The sequence below is a fragment of the Danio aesculapii genome, chromosome 2 (genome assembly GCF_903798145.1).
Source record: "Danio aesculapii chromosome 2, fDanAes4.1, whole genome shotgun sequence".
Taxonomy (NCBI): domain Eukaryota; kingdom Metazoa; phylum Chordata; class Actinopteri; order Cypriniformes; family Danionidae; genus Danio; species Danio aesculapii.
In genome coordinates this window covers 6,624,798-6,638,625 of record NC_079436.1, presented here as the reverse complement: position 1 = coordinate 6,638,625, position 13,828 = coordinate 6,624,798, and the positions used below count along the sequence as shown (strand labels likewise).

At 35.5% G+C, this 13,828-nt stretch overlaps 1 protein-coding gene across 1 annotated transcript in view; it reads left to right on the top strand.

Annotated features, from left to right (window-relative positions):
- pigk (phosphatidylinositol glycan anchor biosynthesis, class K) overlaps positions 1-13,828 on the top strand; it is a 76,893-nt gene that overhangs the window by 9,559 nt on the left and 53,506 nt on the right. Inside the window, exons 7-8 of the mRNA XM_056471771.1 lie at positions 5,671-5,788; positions 6,408-6,518. Of these exons, the coding sequence (XP_056327746.1) occupies positions 5,671-5,788; positions 6,408-6,518 (229 nt within the window). The remainder of the gene's footprint in view (positions 1-5,670; positions 5,789-6,407; positions 6,519-13,828) is intronic.

The following is a 13,828-nucleotide window of genomic DNA, read 5'->3' as shown; positions in this document are numbered from 1 at the left end:
CACAAGCACTAAAATGTTATTTAAGGTTTGGTTACTTGCTAGAGGAAATTTGCTCCGCTCCAACATAAGATCTATCTGGGAATGTGGAATAATCACACTAAGTTTAAGACATGCAAAATTGCTCAAACTTTCCAGTGTTTTGGCTATGAAAAGGTGGAGTGAGACCGGTCTCTAGTTTTCTATTAGTTAGGTGTTCAGCATAAGTTTTTTAAGCAGTGAGGTTACATGAATCTGCTTGTAACTGGTGGGAAAAAGTGCAGAAGGATGTGGTAATGAAGGGAGGGACCACTGGTAAAATAGCTGGAGTACTGTCCTATGAATGGTAAAGGCTGATTTATACTTCTGCGTTAAGTAATCGGCGTGACCCATGGTGCATGCCTTGATGCGTACTCCTGCATTTATACTTCTGCGTGCTGGCCATGGAACAGCTGGAAAGCCAATTGTCCCATTACTTTTGGTCCCTTAACAAGTGAGAGGCACATATGCAAACTGTAGTTCCTACATCGCTCACCTGATTTATATGTAAATACTCAAATTATAGCTGACAGGCTGCAGTTATCTTGTTTGTTTCATTTCAAATCCATTGTACATGGTGTACAGAGCCAAAAAGCTTTAAAAGCTTTGTGTCAATTTCCCAATATTTATGGACCTGACTGTAAAGGATATATAAGCAGGGTGGTGGGACAACATTCATTTGTGTGTATTTTTGAATTTTTTATTTTGTAACTAAATGTGTAACTCAAGTGAATTGCTCAAATAATTGAATGCCAGGGTAAGGAGGGGGAAGTGTTTTTTCATAGAGAGAATATTTCTACAAGTGGTTTGTCAAGCCCGCTCACCTGTGTGAAGCACACTTCACAAATGCACGTGTTTTTATTGTGTGTATATATATATATATATATATATATATATATATATATATATATATATATATATATATATATATATATATATATATATAACATACAGTTGAAGTCAGAATTATTAGCCCACCTGTTTATTTTTCTCCAATTTCTGTTTAATGGAGAGATTTTTTTCAACACATTTCTAAACATAATAGTTTTAATAACTCATTTCTAATAACTGATTTATTTTATCTTTGTCATGATGACAGTACATAATATTTTATCAGATATTTTTCAAGACACTTCTATACAGCTTAAAGTGACATTTAAAGTAACTTAACTAGGTTAATTAGGTTAACTATAGGCAGGTTAGGATAATTAGGCAAATTGTATAATCATGGTTTGGTCTGTAGACAGTCGAAAAAATAATTAGCTTAAAGGGGCTAATAATTTTGACCTTAAAATGGTTCATAAAAAATTAAAAACTACTTTTATTCTTGCCAAAATAAAACAAGTTAGACTTTCTCCTAAAGAAAAAATGTTATCAGACATATTATGAAAATTTCTTTGTTCTGTTAAACATAATTTGGTAAATATTTAAAAAGGAAAAAAAATCATTTTGGGGCTAATAATTCTGACTTCAACTGTAATATAAACAGTTCTGTTTGGTTGACTCTGATTGGCTGATAGCCATGCAATAAACTGCAAATAACAGTGCTTGTCCAGCCTCTTCACCCTTGTGTATTACTCCGCCCACATACAGCAATAAGCAGAGGACACTCTACAGTTTGACAAATATTGCAGCTGTTGAACTACATAATTTACTTTTGAGTTCTTTGTGTAGTTCTCTGAGCATTGTACAAAATTTAAATTATATTCTAACCTGTAACGATAATCTTTACCAGAAAGGAAGACCTGCTCAGCATCATCGAAAGATAAACTCCTCAAGACACCAGAGCATGTATGATGACCTATGAAAAAAAGATTCGTTTAAATATTGACTAATATACCACCACTGAACAGCAAATCTTTATACACGGGTTCATAAGTAGCATCCAGCACGCAGTTTATATACAGTAAATTTTGCAAGTGCATTATTTGGTCTGGCTTACCTCTGGAAAAAGAATACCACAGTTAAGCTGCACTTCAGATGTGCTATAAACTGAAGATTAATGTCTGAATAAACTGCTTATTAATGTCTGTTAATGTAGAGTAAATGCTAAACTATTTGTTAATGCTTAATAATTTGTTTATAGTATGCAGCTATTATAAAGTGTTACCTGACAGTTTGAGATAATCTCAATGAAAATATTTCTCTAGTTTGTTTTTCTCTAGTTTTTTTTTTTTTATTTTTTTTTATCATATTGGCCATCAGTAAAACATACAGTAGGCCTACATTCATATATGATAATAATAAGACTCTATATGGTTAAGGCTGGGGTACCTCAGGGCTCTATTCTTGGGCCACTTCTCTTCTCCATCTACATGACCAGTCATCCAGAAACATGGATTTTCCTACCACAGCTTTGCTGATGATACCCAGCTATACCTCTCTTTTCACCCTGATGATCCCTCGGTTCCAGCTCACATCTCAGCTTGCCTGTCAGACATCAAAGATCATCATCTTCTGCCTAACCTTGCGAAAATGCTTGAAGTTTCTGCCAACCCGACTCTACACCATAACTTTTCAATCCAGATGGATGGGGCAACCATTACTGCATCCAAAATGGTAAAAAGCCTTGGAGTAACGATTGATGACCAACTAAACTTCTCTGACCACATTTCTAGAACTGCTCGATCTTGCAGATTCGCACTCTATAACATCAGAAAGGTCCGACCCTTCCTATCTGAACATACAGCTCAACTCATTGTTCAAGCTCTTGTTCTCTCCAAATTGGATTACTGCAACTCTCTACTAGCCGGGCTTCCAGCTAACTCTATCAAACCTCTTCAGCTGCTTCAGAACGCAGCAGCACGAGTGGTCTTTGATGAACCCAAAAGAGCACATGTCACTCCGCTACTCACCCGTTTGCACTGGCTGCCAGTTGCTGCTTGCATCAAATTCAAAGCTCTGAGTTTTGCTTACAACGCGACCTCTGGCTTTGCTGCTTCTTATCTGCTCTCACTTCTGCAGATTTATGTGCCCTCCAGAAACTTGCGTTCTGTGAATGAACGTCGCCTCTTGATTCCATCCCTAAGAGGGAAGAAATCACTTTCCCAAACTCTCGCATTCAATCTGCCCAGTTGGTGGAATGAACTCCCTAACTGCATCAAAACAGCAGAGTCACTTGCTGTCTTCAAGAAACGACTAAAAACTCAACTATTTAGTCTCCACTTTCCTCCTAATCTGCAACTGCCTCTCTGGCTATACCACTAACTGTACTCTCTCTCTCTCAAAAAAAAATTACATTACTAATGCTTTGCTTCTTAGACTTTACACACCTGAAACTTGCCTACAGCACTTGTTCACTGTTGCTCTTATAGTTGTGTAAATTGCTTCCTTGTCCTCATTTGTAAGTCGCTTTGGATAAAAGCGTCTGCTAAATGACTAAATGTGAATGTAAAGGTAAGGCCTGCAGAATAAGCCTAACTACAAAAGCAGCAAAACATCTTATTCATCACTACAAAACGATGACAAAAAAGACTGGCTAATAACACATATTGTGATGCAAACAGGCAGTCAGCACAGTTTTTAATGTGCTAATGTGATAAAACAATAAGTCATTAGGAAGTTTTCACACTAATAAAATATAGCTAAATCGGAAACATTCCGCACATCAACGTGTTTTTATCATCTTGGTTTAATTAATGTGCACATTATTAGCGGTTATAAGTCAACAAGCAAGTAAATTAACATTAAACCATGGCTAGAATTTGAGAGCATCGTAATATTTAATAACGTTGACGAAAAGCACAAGTGAAAGGATTCGCCCTTTTAGTAAGTCAAGCACAACATCAAACAAACAGTTAAGTCTTTTTGTAAGGCTGTTGGACACAGCACTGACGCACATGGCTGAAGCACTGCAGCTGCCTAACCTATTAATTGTGTGTTATAAATGCCCTAATAGGCTGTTTAGGTTCCAGCGTTGTGTAAATATTGTGAGAGACTGGTGTGAGGTGAAATGAGAGCTTCCTCTTTTCCTTTAGAGGAAGACAGCACAGGATGTTTTGTGTCTATCAGTGTGGTAATTGCAGGCTTGATCCAATAAATTAGTGAATCTCCTTTTGTGCTTCACTGCTTTTCCATTACATCTCAGCTTTGTGCAATTCCAAGTCCCTCACTCACACGCGATTTGTTACTATTTATTGTTTTATTTATTTTTTATTTTTTGAATGGAGCATTAATGGGTGCTGGGTTCTTGGTTGCTGTGGCAACTTCTTGCATAGAGTGCTGTTTTGGCTCAGACAGGCTTGAGCCATGTACTGCAGGTCAGATCATCCTGAATTTAATTGCAATCAATATTACATCATAATATTACATTTAGAAAGTGATTTAAAGAGCTCCTGTTATGCTTCTTTCAGACATTACATTTGATGTAGTGTGTAAAATAGCTGTTTGTGAATGTAAATGCACTGCAAATGTCCAAAAGTCTAACTTTATTTAAGTTTATTCATACATTCATTCATTCAATCATTCATTGATACTTACATACATGCATACATACATACATACATACATACATACATACATACATACATACATACATACATACACAGGGTTCAAAAAAAAAAAAAAAAATATATATATATATATATATATATATACTCTTTGAACCCTATGTATGTATGTATGCATGTATGTAAGTATCAATGAATGATTGAATGAATGAATGCATGAATAAACTTAAATAAAGTTAGACTTTTGGACATTTGCAGTGCATTTACATTCACAAACAGCTATTTTACACACTACATGTACATATATATATATATATATATATATATATATATATATATATATATATATATATACATATATACATATATATATACATATATATATACATATATACATATACATATACATATATATATATACATATACATATATATATATATATATATATATATATATATATATATATATATATATATATATATATATATATATATACATATATATACATATATATATATATATATATATATATATATATATATATATATATATATATATATATATATATATATATATATATATATATACATATTTATATATACATATTTATATATATATATATATATATATATATATATATATATATATATATATATATATACATATATATATATACATATATATACATATATATATATATATATATATATATATATATATATATATATATATATATATATATATATGTATATGTATATATATATATATATATATATATATGTATATATATGTATATATATATATATATATATATATATATATATATATATATATATATATATATATATATATATATATATATATATATATACGTGTATGTATATATATATATATATATATATATATATATATATACATATATATACATATATATATATATATATATATATATATATATATATATATATATATATATATATATATATATATACGTGTATATATATTCTAGCAATTATTTAAGCAAAACAAAACCCCTTGTTCAAGAAAAAAAATAGGCATTTACTTATTAATTGTAATTATATTTAAATAAGATTTAAAATTAACAGTTGGTTGATGGTATTTTTAAGAGCACTAGTTTTCAGTCAGGAAAATCAGCTATTTTTTCAAAATAAATATTCCTAAAAGCAGCCTATTTTTTATTTACAGGTATAATGAATTGTTGTTCATCATAGACACCTGCCAGGGGGCCTCCATGTATGAGAGGTTTTACTCGCCCAACATCATGGCTCTTGCTAGCAGCCAAGTGGGGGAGGACTCACTTTCAGTAAGTCAAAACTTATGCATGATCTTTGAACTTGAACTGACATTAGCTATATTGTAGCTGTTAGAAGTCATTGCAGTTTTACAGATTCTTGCAAAATCATAAACATAAAACCCCTATAATATGGACTAAAATAAGAACATGTTATTGATTAAATGATAGAGTAAGTCATGGAGTCATGATTTTTGAGAATCATGCTATAATATTCTACGTTTTCCTTCCTTTATTGTATAGTGAATAGTTGTGAATTGAACATTATTGTCTGAGTTACAGAATGTTCTGTGCTTAAGTTGTTTAATTGTGTCATGTGATATACTGAGTGTTCAAAATGACTCCAAATGCACCACTTTTTTGCAGAAATGCACAAGTGCTGTTAAACATGACTGATTATTTTCATTATTATTATTATTTTTACATATTAATTACCCTTTAAGCACTTTTTTTATCGGTTTTTGGATTTCATTTTATATTTTTGTATAGTCTAGTCACATTATAACTGGTATGAACAGCCCATAATAATTAGAACTAAATCAGACTCTACACTGATACACAGTTTCTCCTAAAAGCCCGGATTTTTTCTGATTTCTGACACTGATTCCTCTGTATTGCTTTGCCTGTACAGCATCAGCCAGACTTGGCAATTGGGGTCCATTTGATGGACAAGTACACTTTTTACTTACTGGAGTTCCTGGAGGAAGTCCACCCTGCCAGCCAAGCCAACATGAATGATCTGGTAAGTTCATATGTCCATTTAGGTTAGGTATTTGTGTCTGTTTACAACTATTTCCTATACTATATTATAACAGTTTGGTATTGGTGTCTGTTTATAACTATTTCCTAAAAACTGAAATACTCAGCTCAAAACTCCAACTAAGCTCAAAAGTAGATGTGGGGAAATATTTTTTGCGGTAAATAATGGCTAATGTGACTAATATTGTTGTGAGTTTTTGCAAATTTTGCACCTTTTTTATTGTTTTGCTGTGAAAATTTACACAGATCTACACGTCTAAATTAACGTTTTAAGTAATGACCTCAAGAGCCATTGATCTCTGTAATTCATATAAAAGAAACTGAGAGAAACTAGAGTTTTCCCCCTAAAGCCTGCTGTATCAAATTTAAAAATGAAACCGATTGTTTGAAAATAAATCTAAAGCTGGTCACACACCGGGCGAACACATTCGCATGTTATTTAAAATGAAACCATTCATATGGCACTCTGTGGTGTGACAGAATTATGAACTGTGTCCTGAGTCGTAGCTGGGCATCGTGGACAGCCACCAACTTGTGGCGCCGGTGTGTTTACCCAGAGAAGATTACACTTATGACGACAGCATATATACACAATATATAGAAGTTTAGCAACTGAGACAACTCATGTGGCCCAGTTCAAAGAGCCTGTGAATGTGTGTTACGATTACATCATTTGAAGTGGATCACACACACCAAACCATTATATGACTTGAGTATACAAGTGATGAGCAGTGCTGGGGAAAGCTACTTTTGAAAGTAGTGCATTACAATATTGAGTTACTCCCCAAAAGAGTAACTAATTGCGTTACTTAGTTACTTTTTATGGAAAGTAATGCATTATATTACTTTTGAGTTACTTTTGCTTTACTTTTTCTTAACTGCCTAAGGTTTGATCTCTTTTAGAATTTGCAAGCATTTTTCAGCTTTATTATAGAGAAGCTCTGTATTTAACAGCCATCTATATAATCTACACCTTCATTTTTCCTTTAAAAAATGTAGGATATATTTTGAGAACTTTCTGAGCCCAGAGTTACACATGCTGTATATACAGATTAATGAAAGCATGTAATGTGTTTGCTACTTCTGTATGTTTTGTGTTATTAGTTTAATAAATTCACTGTCCATTGAGCTAAAGATGGTAATAAAGCCTAAGAGTACTTACAAGAAATTATTTATATTAAGACAAAAACAGATTTTAAACCTTTAAAATGTTTAATAACAAAATGAACAGTAAGACGATAAAAAATATCCCCAAATCAAAATAAACCTTTGAGTTTGTACATTGAATAAATGTGGCCTAAACAAACGTGTAAATCTATTCCCAAAAGAGAAAAAAATCTTACTATATTACAAAACATAGTCACTTCTACAGTAGACAATGGCTGCATCTCCTCAACAATAAGAGCAATAACCTTTTCTTTTTTAAAGTTTAGTCTAATTAATTGTTTTACCTGGAGAACATGAACTGGTGTCAATTATTTGTTGTTTAGCTAAAAGTGCCTTACGGGTGTAGTGCTTTGCATCCAGTTTTGTGTTTCTTGCAGTTGTCAAGAGTTTTACTTGCACATAATCAACACTTAATGACAATCCACTTCTTTTCTTTGATGAATCCATTGCAAAAAATGTAAGTCTCTGGCCTGCCATTGTTTCTGTTTCCAACTGTCTGTAGTGATGACGGGAAATTTGCAAATTAATAGTTTGTTTTTAACCAGATCTTCTAAGTGAACTGGTCAAACCAGTTCATTAAATTGAATGGAGTTGTCGTGAAAGGGTTTGAGCCTTCAGTAAGTACTTAATCACTTACTTTTTAACATACCGGATACCCTCCCTGACTCGAAATAAACCAATATCCTGAGTTATTCAGTTACTAGAACAGTACACTGACTCATCTGCTGTAAAACAAAGAAACCTGATGATGATGATGATGAGTGCCAGCCGACTGTCTGTTCCCTTGCAGCACACTCTCTCAATGAGTGTGTGATTCAACATGACTAAAGTCATTTTTATTCCGGAATATATTTTTAAAAGCAAATTAAACAAGGTACATTTTTTTAATAGTTACTCAAACAATATGCGTTACTTTACTTGTTACTTTAGAAAAGTAAGATTATTACTTAACGTGCGTTACTTTTGATGCGTTCCCCCCAACACTGGTGAGAAGTATACAAGTGTGTATTGACAGCTCAAGGCTTTGCACACAGTGTTATTTTGGCTTCCAGTAACACTGTAAAATTTGCACTGTAAATTAACAAATACACTTGTGCTGCAGTTTTACAGCACACTTGTAATTATTAATTTACAATGTGCTTGTAAATTTTACAGTATTACTGACAATTGTTACAGTATTACTGCCAAAATTTACAGGCACACTATAAATTAACAATCACAACTGTGCTGTAGTTTATAGCACAATTGTAATTGTTAATTTACAGTGCACTCATAAAATGTTCAGTAGTTTCATTTACTTTACATTTACAGTTACTGGCATCCAAAATTGATGCGCTCTGTGATCCGGCAGGAATATGAACTGTGGTGTTCTAACTAGGGTTGGGTCGATGGACGATGCCGTCCTCCATTGCCGATGGCCTATAGACAACACGTTGCTGAGGCGGCATTACGATCCTCCGCCCCACCAGCAGCTACACGCTCGCAAAAAACACACACTTAGGGCTCTATTTTAATGATCTAGATGCAAAGTCTAAAGCGAAGAGCGCTAAAGCATTAAGGGCATTTCGGAATCCACTTCTGCTATTTTAAGGATGGAAAAATATGCTTTGCGTTGCGGCTTATGGTCTAACAGGGTTGTGCTTATTCTCTTAATGAGTTATGGGTGTGTTTTGAGATAAACCAATCAGAGTCTCATCTCCCATTCCCTTTGAGAGTCAGTTGTGTTGCACCATGACACATTTGCTATTTACATGGTAGACTTTGTAAGTGGAAAAACTAAACGCTTCACTATAAATAATAATAATCATAAAAAATAACATTATACAAAAGCAAGTTGTCGGGCAGCATGGTGGCACAGTGCAGTGCACAATCACTTCGCAGCAAGAAGGTCACTGGTTTGAGCCCCAGCTGGGTCAGTTGGCATTTCTATGTGGAGTTTGCATGTTCTCCCCGTGGGTTTCCTCCAGGTGCTCTGGTTTCCCCCACAAGTCCAAAAACATGCGGTATAAGTGAGTTGGGTAAGCTAAAATTGTCCGTAGTGTATGTGTGTGAATGAGTGTGTATAGATGTTTCCAAGTGATGGGTTGCGGCTGAAAGGGCATCCGCTTTGTAAAAACATGTACTGGTCTGAAAATAGCAACACGTCAGGGCAAACATGTCTTGCACCTTATTGCGCTGGGTGTATGATAGGGCCTTCAGGCCCTGTTTACACTAATATGTTTTAGTTTAGAACGAAAACGATCCACGTCCACAATGGCGTTTCATCTAGCATTTCTGAAAAGATCTCTGTCCAAACTATTCCGCTAAAAAATGCACATCATGTAACCACACACACACACACGCTGCAGCTTATGCACACGTCTGAGCTCCAGGCAGTCAGTGGGTGCTTTGAGCACAAAACCCCAGAGAGCAGCACACATCGGACAGTTTATCAAGGATGTACCGCTGGATCGCGTCTCACTATAGTTGTTAAACATGCTAGTTAATTAATCTTGTCTCTATCTAACGAGTCTTCGGTCTTTTGAATCTATCAGGTAACATGCCACAGCGTCAGTACACTGCTTCAATATTTCACTTTCATGCTTGTACTTTGTAATTTTAGTGAAAACCTCATTTACTGTCCCGCAGAAAGTGATTGACAGGTGGTAATTTTGGTATTATAATTTGGTTATGGGTAAAACAACGGCTAGTCGGGTCAGATAGTTGAAACGGTAGGCTACAAATAATTAATTTGTTATGAATGAATTAATTATTCATAAATAATTTATTCACCGCCGCCTACGACAACGATGTCATCGTCCATCGCGATGTTTCACATTCGACACCGTACAATGCCAAATTGGTCGACATTGCCTAACCCTAGTTCTAACTGTCCAAAATACGTAGAAAATTTGTGGCATTTGCTTGATTTGACGGAAAGCACAAAATCCTGAAGGCTCTGATAAGTTCTTGTATTTGCATCACCTTTATCCCCAATGCTGATATGAACTGAACTTCACAAAGGTGCCCTGTCGTCTTAGATGAAAAGAGCAGCATTGTGGAGCACAGGTCTCTTAGCACGTCACTTTAAACAGAGTGGCTAATACAGGTGTAGGTCAAACGGCTTTGAAACAGACAGGAGGGAGACCTTTTCTCTGAAGGCCTTGGAGAGCTTGAGTTTCTCTTCCATTCATCTGTGCTGCTGGCTGGAGTCCCACCAACTCCCACAAGCCATTTTGATCTCTCCTGCCCTCCACATCCTCTCTGCCTGGCACAGTGCTTTGCAGATCAAACACTTCCAACAACAGCCTCTTTTTCTGTCATTTTTACACTCTCTTCGTCTCACTCCATTTCTCTATTCTACTGGATTAGCATTGATATTATTGATTTCCCAGGAGAGAAAGAGGGCCATTTTAATGTCGAAAGAAAAGGACCACTTGATCTTTCATGAATGCTCTCACACATGATTGATCTCCTTTTCATTCCCGTCAAAAGATTATGGAATGTCTTTCTGGCTGTCACTGTAAAATGGGAATTGTGCTGGAAAACATTGCTGTTCCACCACCAAAAAAATATTTTAGTTTTATTCTGAAACTGAAGCAAGTATTCACATGATGCTTTTCCCTCAAGTAGAAGTAGATTCAGCCAATAATGTTTATAAATCAGTATACAGCTAAAGGACGACAATGAGTTTTGTTCATTGTCATTCTAACAACAAATAAATGAATACAAACTACAATTCAAAGGTTCGTGGTTAAAGGCACAGTATGTAAGATTTTTTTAATAAAAATATTTAAAAACCACTTGAACAGTGTTATATATTTTGCTGACGTACATTGACCAGCCACTTTATTAGGTACATCTGTCCAACTGCTCGTTAACGCAAATTTCTAATCGGCCAATCACATAGCAGCAACTCAGTGCGTTTAGGCATGTAGACATGGTCAAGACCAGGGGTCACCAATCTCGGTCCAGGAGGGCCGGTGTCCCTGCAGGGTTTAGCTCCAACTTACCTCAACACAGCTGCCTTGGTGTTTCAGATATACATAGTAAGACCTTGATTAGCTTGTTCAGGTGTGTTTGATTAGGGTTGGAGCTAAAATCTGCAGGACACCGGCCCTCCAGGAACAAGTTTGGTGACCCCTGGTCAAGACTATCCGATGCAGTTTTAACTGAGCATCAGAATGGGGAAAAATGGTGATTTAAGTGACTTTGAACGTGGCATGGTTGTTGGTGCCAGACGGGCTGGTCTGAGTATTTCAGAAACTGCTGACCTATTGTGATTTTCACGCACAGCCATCTCTAGTGTTTACAGAGAATGGTCAGAAAAAGAGAAAATATCCAGTGAGCGGCAGTTCTATGGGCGCAATTGCCTTGTTGATTCCAGAGGTCAGAGGAGAATGACTAGACTGATTCGAGCTGAAAGAAAGGCAACAGTAACTCAAATAACCGCTTGTTACAACCGAGGTATGCAGAAGAGCATCTCAACGCACAACACATCCAACATTGAGGCAGTTGGGCTACAGCGGCAGAAGACCACACCGGGTGCCACTCCTTTCAGCTAAGAACATGAAACTGAGGCTACAATTCGCACAGGCTCAGCAAAATTGGACAATAGAATATTGGAAAAACATCAAAATTTGGCATCAACAACATGAAAGCATGGATCCATCCTAGCTTGTATTAACGGTTCAGGCTGTTGGTGGGGGTGTAATGGTGTGGGGGATATTTTCTTGGCACACTTTGGGCCCATTAGTACCATTTGAGCATCATGCCAATGACACAGCCTACCTGAGTATTGTAGCTGACCATGTCCATCCCTTTATGACCACAGTGTACCCATCTTCTGACGGCTTTGCGCCATGTCATAAAGCGTGAATCATCTCAGACTGGTTTCTTGATAATGACAATAAGTTCACTGTACTCAAATGGCCTCCACAGACACCAGAACTCAATCCAATAGAGCACCTTTGGGATGTGGTGAAATGGGAGATTTGCATCATGGATGTTCAGCTGACAGATCTGCAGCAACTATTATGCTATCATGTCAGTAAAAATCTCTGAGGATTATTTCCAGTACATTGTTGAATCTATGCCACAAAGGATTAAGGAAGTTCTGAAAGCAAAAGGGGGTCCAACTTGGTACTAGTAAGGTGTACCTAATAAAGCGACCGGTGACTGTACAGCATGTATTTAAATTATTCCAACTGTTTTGAAGAATGTTCAAATTTTAACTAAGACACCATGTCCTGTGTGGCCATGGTAATGACCATCAATTTCCGGTTTGGTAGCAGCGAAAGATCCAAATGCTTTGATATGTTGTGTTTAATCAGACTGCACAGAGCAGCAGTATAACAAAAGAAGAACTGGATGTGGTGGACTATGGCATAATAAAAGCTTTGATGCATTATTATACCTTTTGCTGTATTATCATCTGTGACATCGTGCTCGTCTTTCATCAGCAATTGCTTCAGCGATCTCGTTTCACTTCAATAGCTAGGGCTGGGCGATATGACCAAAATCTTATATCACACTATAAGGGATCTCATATACTGATAACGTTATACATCACCATGTAGTACCATTTCTGCATATTCTATCAATTAATAACTTATGGATGTTTGGACCACATGTAAAAGACAATTTAATCAGAAGTGTGCTCATTCAAATGGAATCAATTTTAATAACTTTATTTAGAACTTCAGCGCAAATGTTTGATTTAAAAATGTATATAATAAATATTTATAAAATACTTTTTTATAAAATTTTATGTCTGCATCTCTGAAATGACGTGTAATTTTGCGCTCATCGAAATGATGAAAACGTATTAAGATAAACATGTTTTGTGACACCACAATATAAACTATAGAGCATAATATGGAACAAATGGATATGTTTTTTTGGATATGATTCATTCATTCATTTTCTTTTCGGCTAAGTCCCTTTATTAATCTGGGGTCGCCACAGCGGAATGAACCGCAAACTTATCCAGCATATCTTTTACACAGCGGATGCCATTCCAGCTGCAACCCATCACTGGGAAGCATTCATACACACTCATTCACACACATACACTACTGTCAATTTAGCTTATTCAATTGACCAGTACCGCATGTCTTTGAACTGTGGGGGAAACCGAAGCACCTG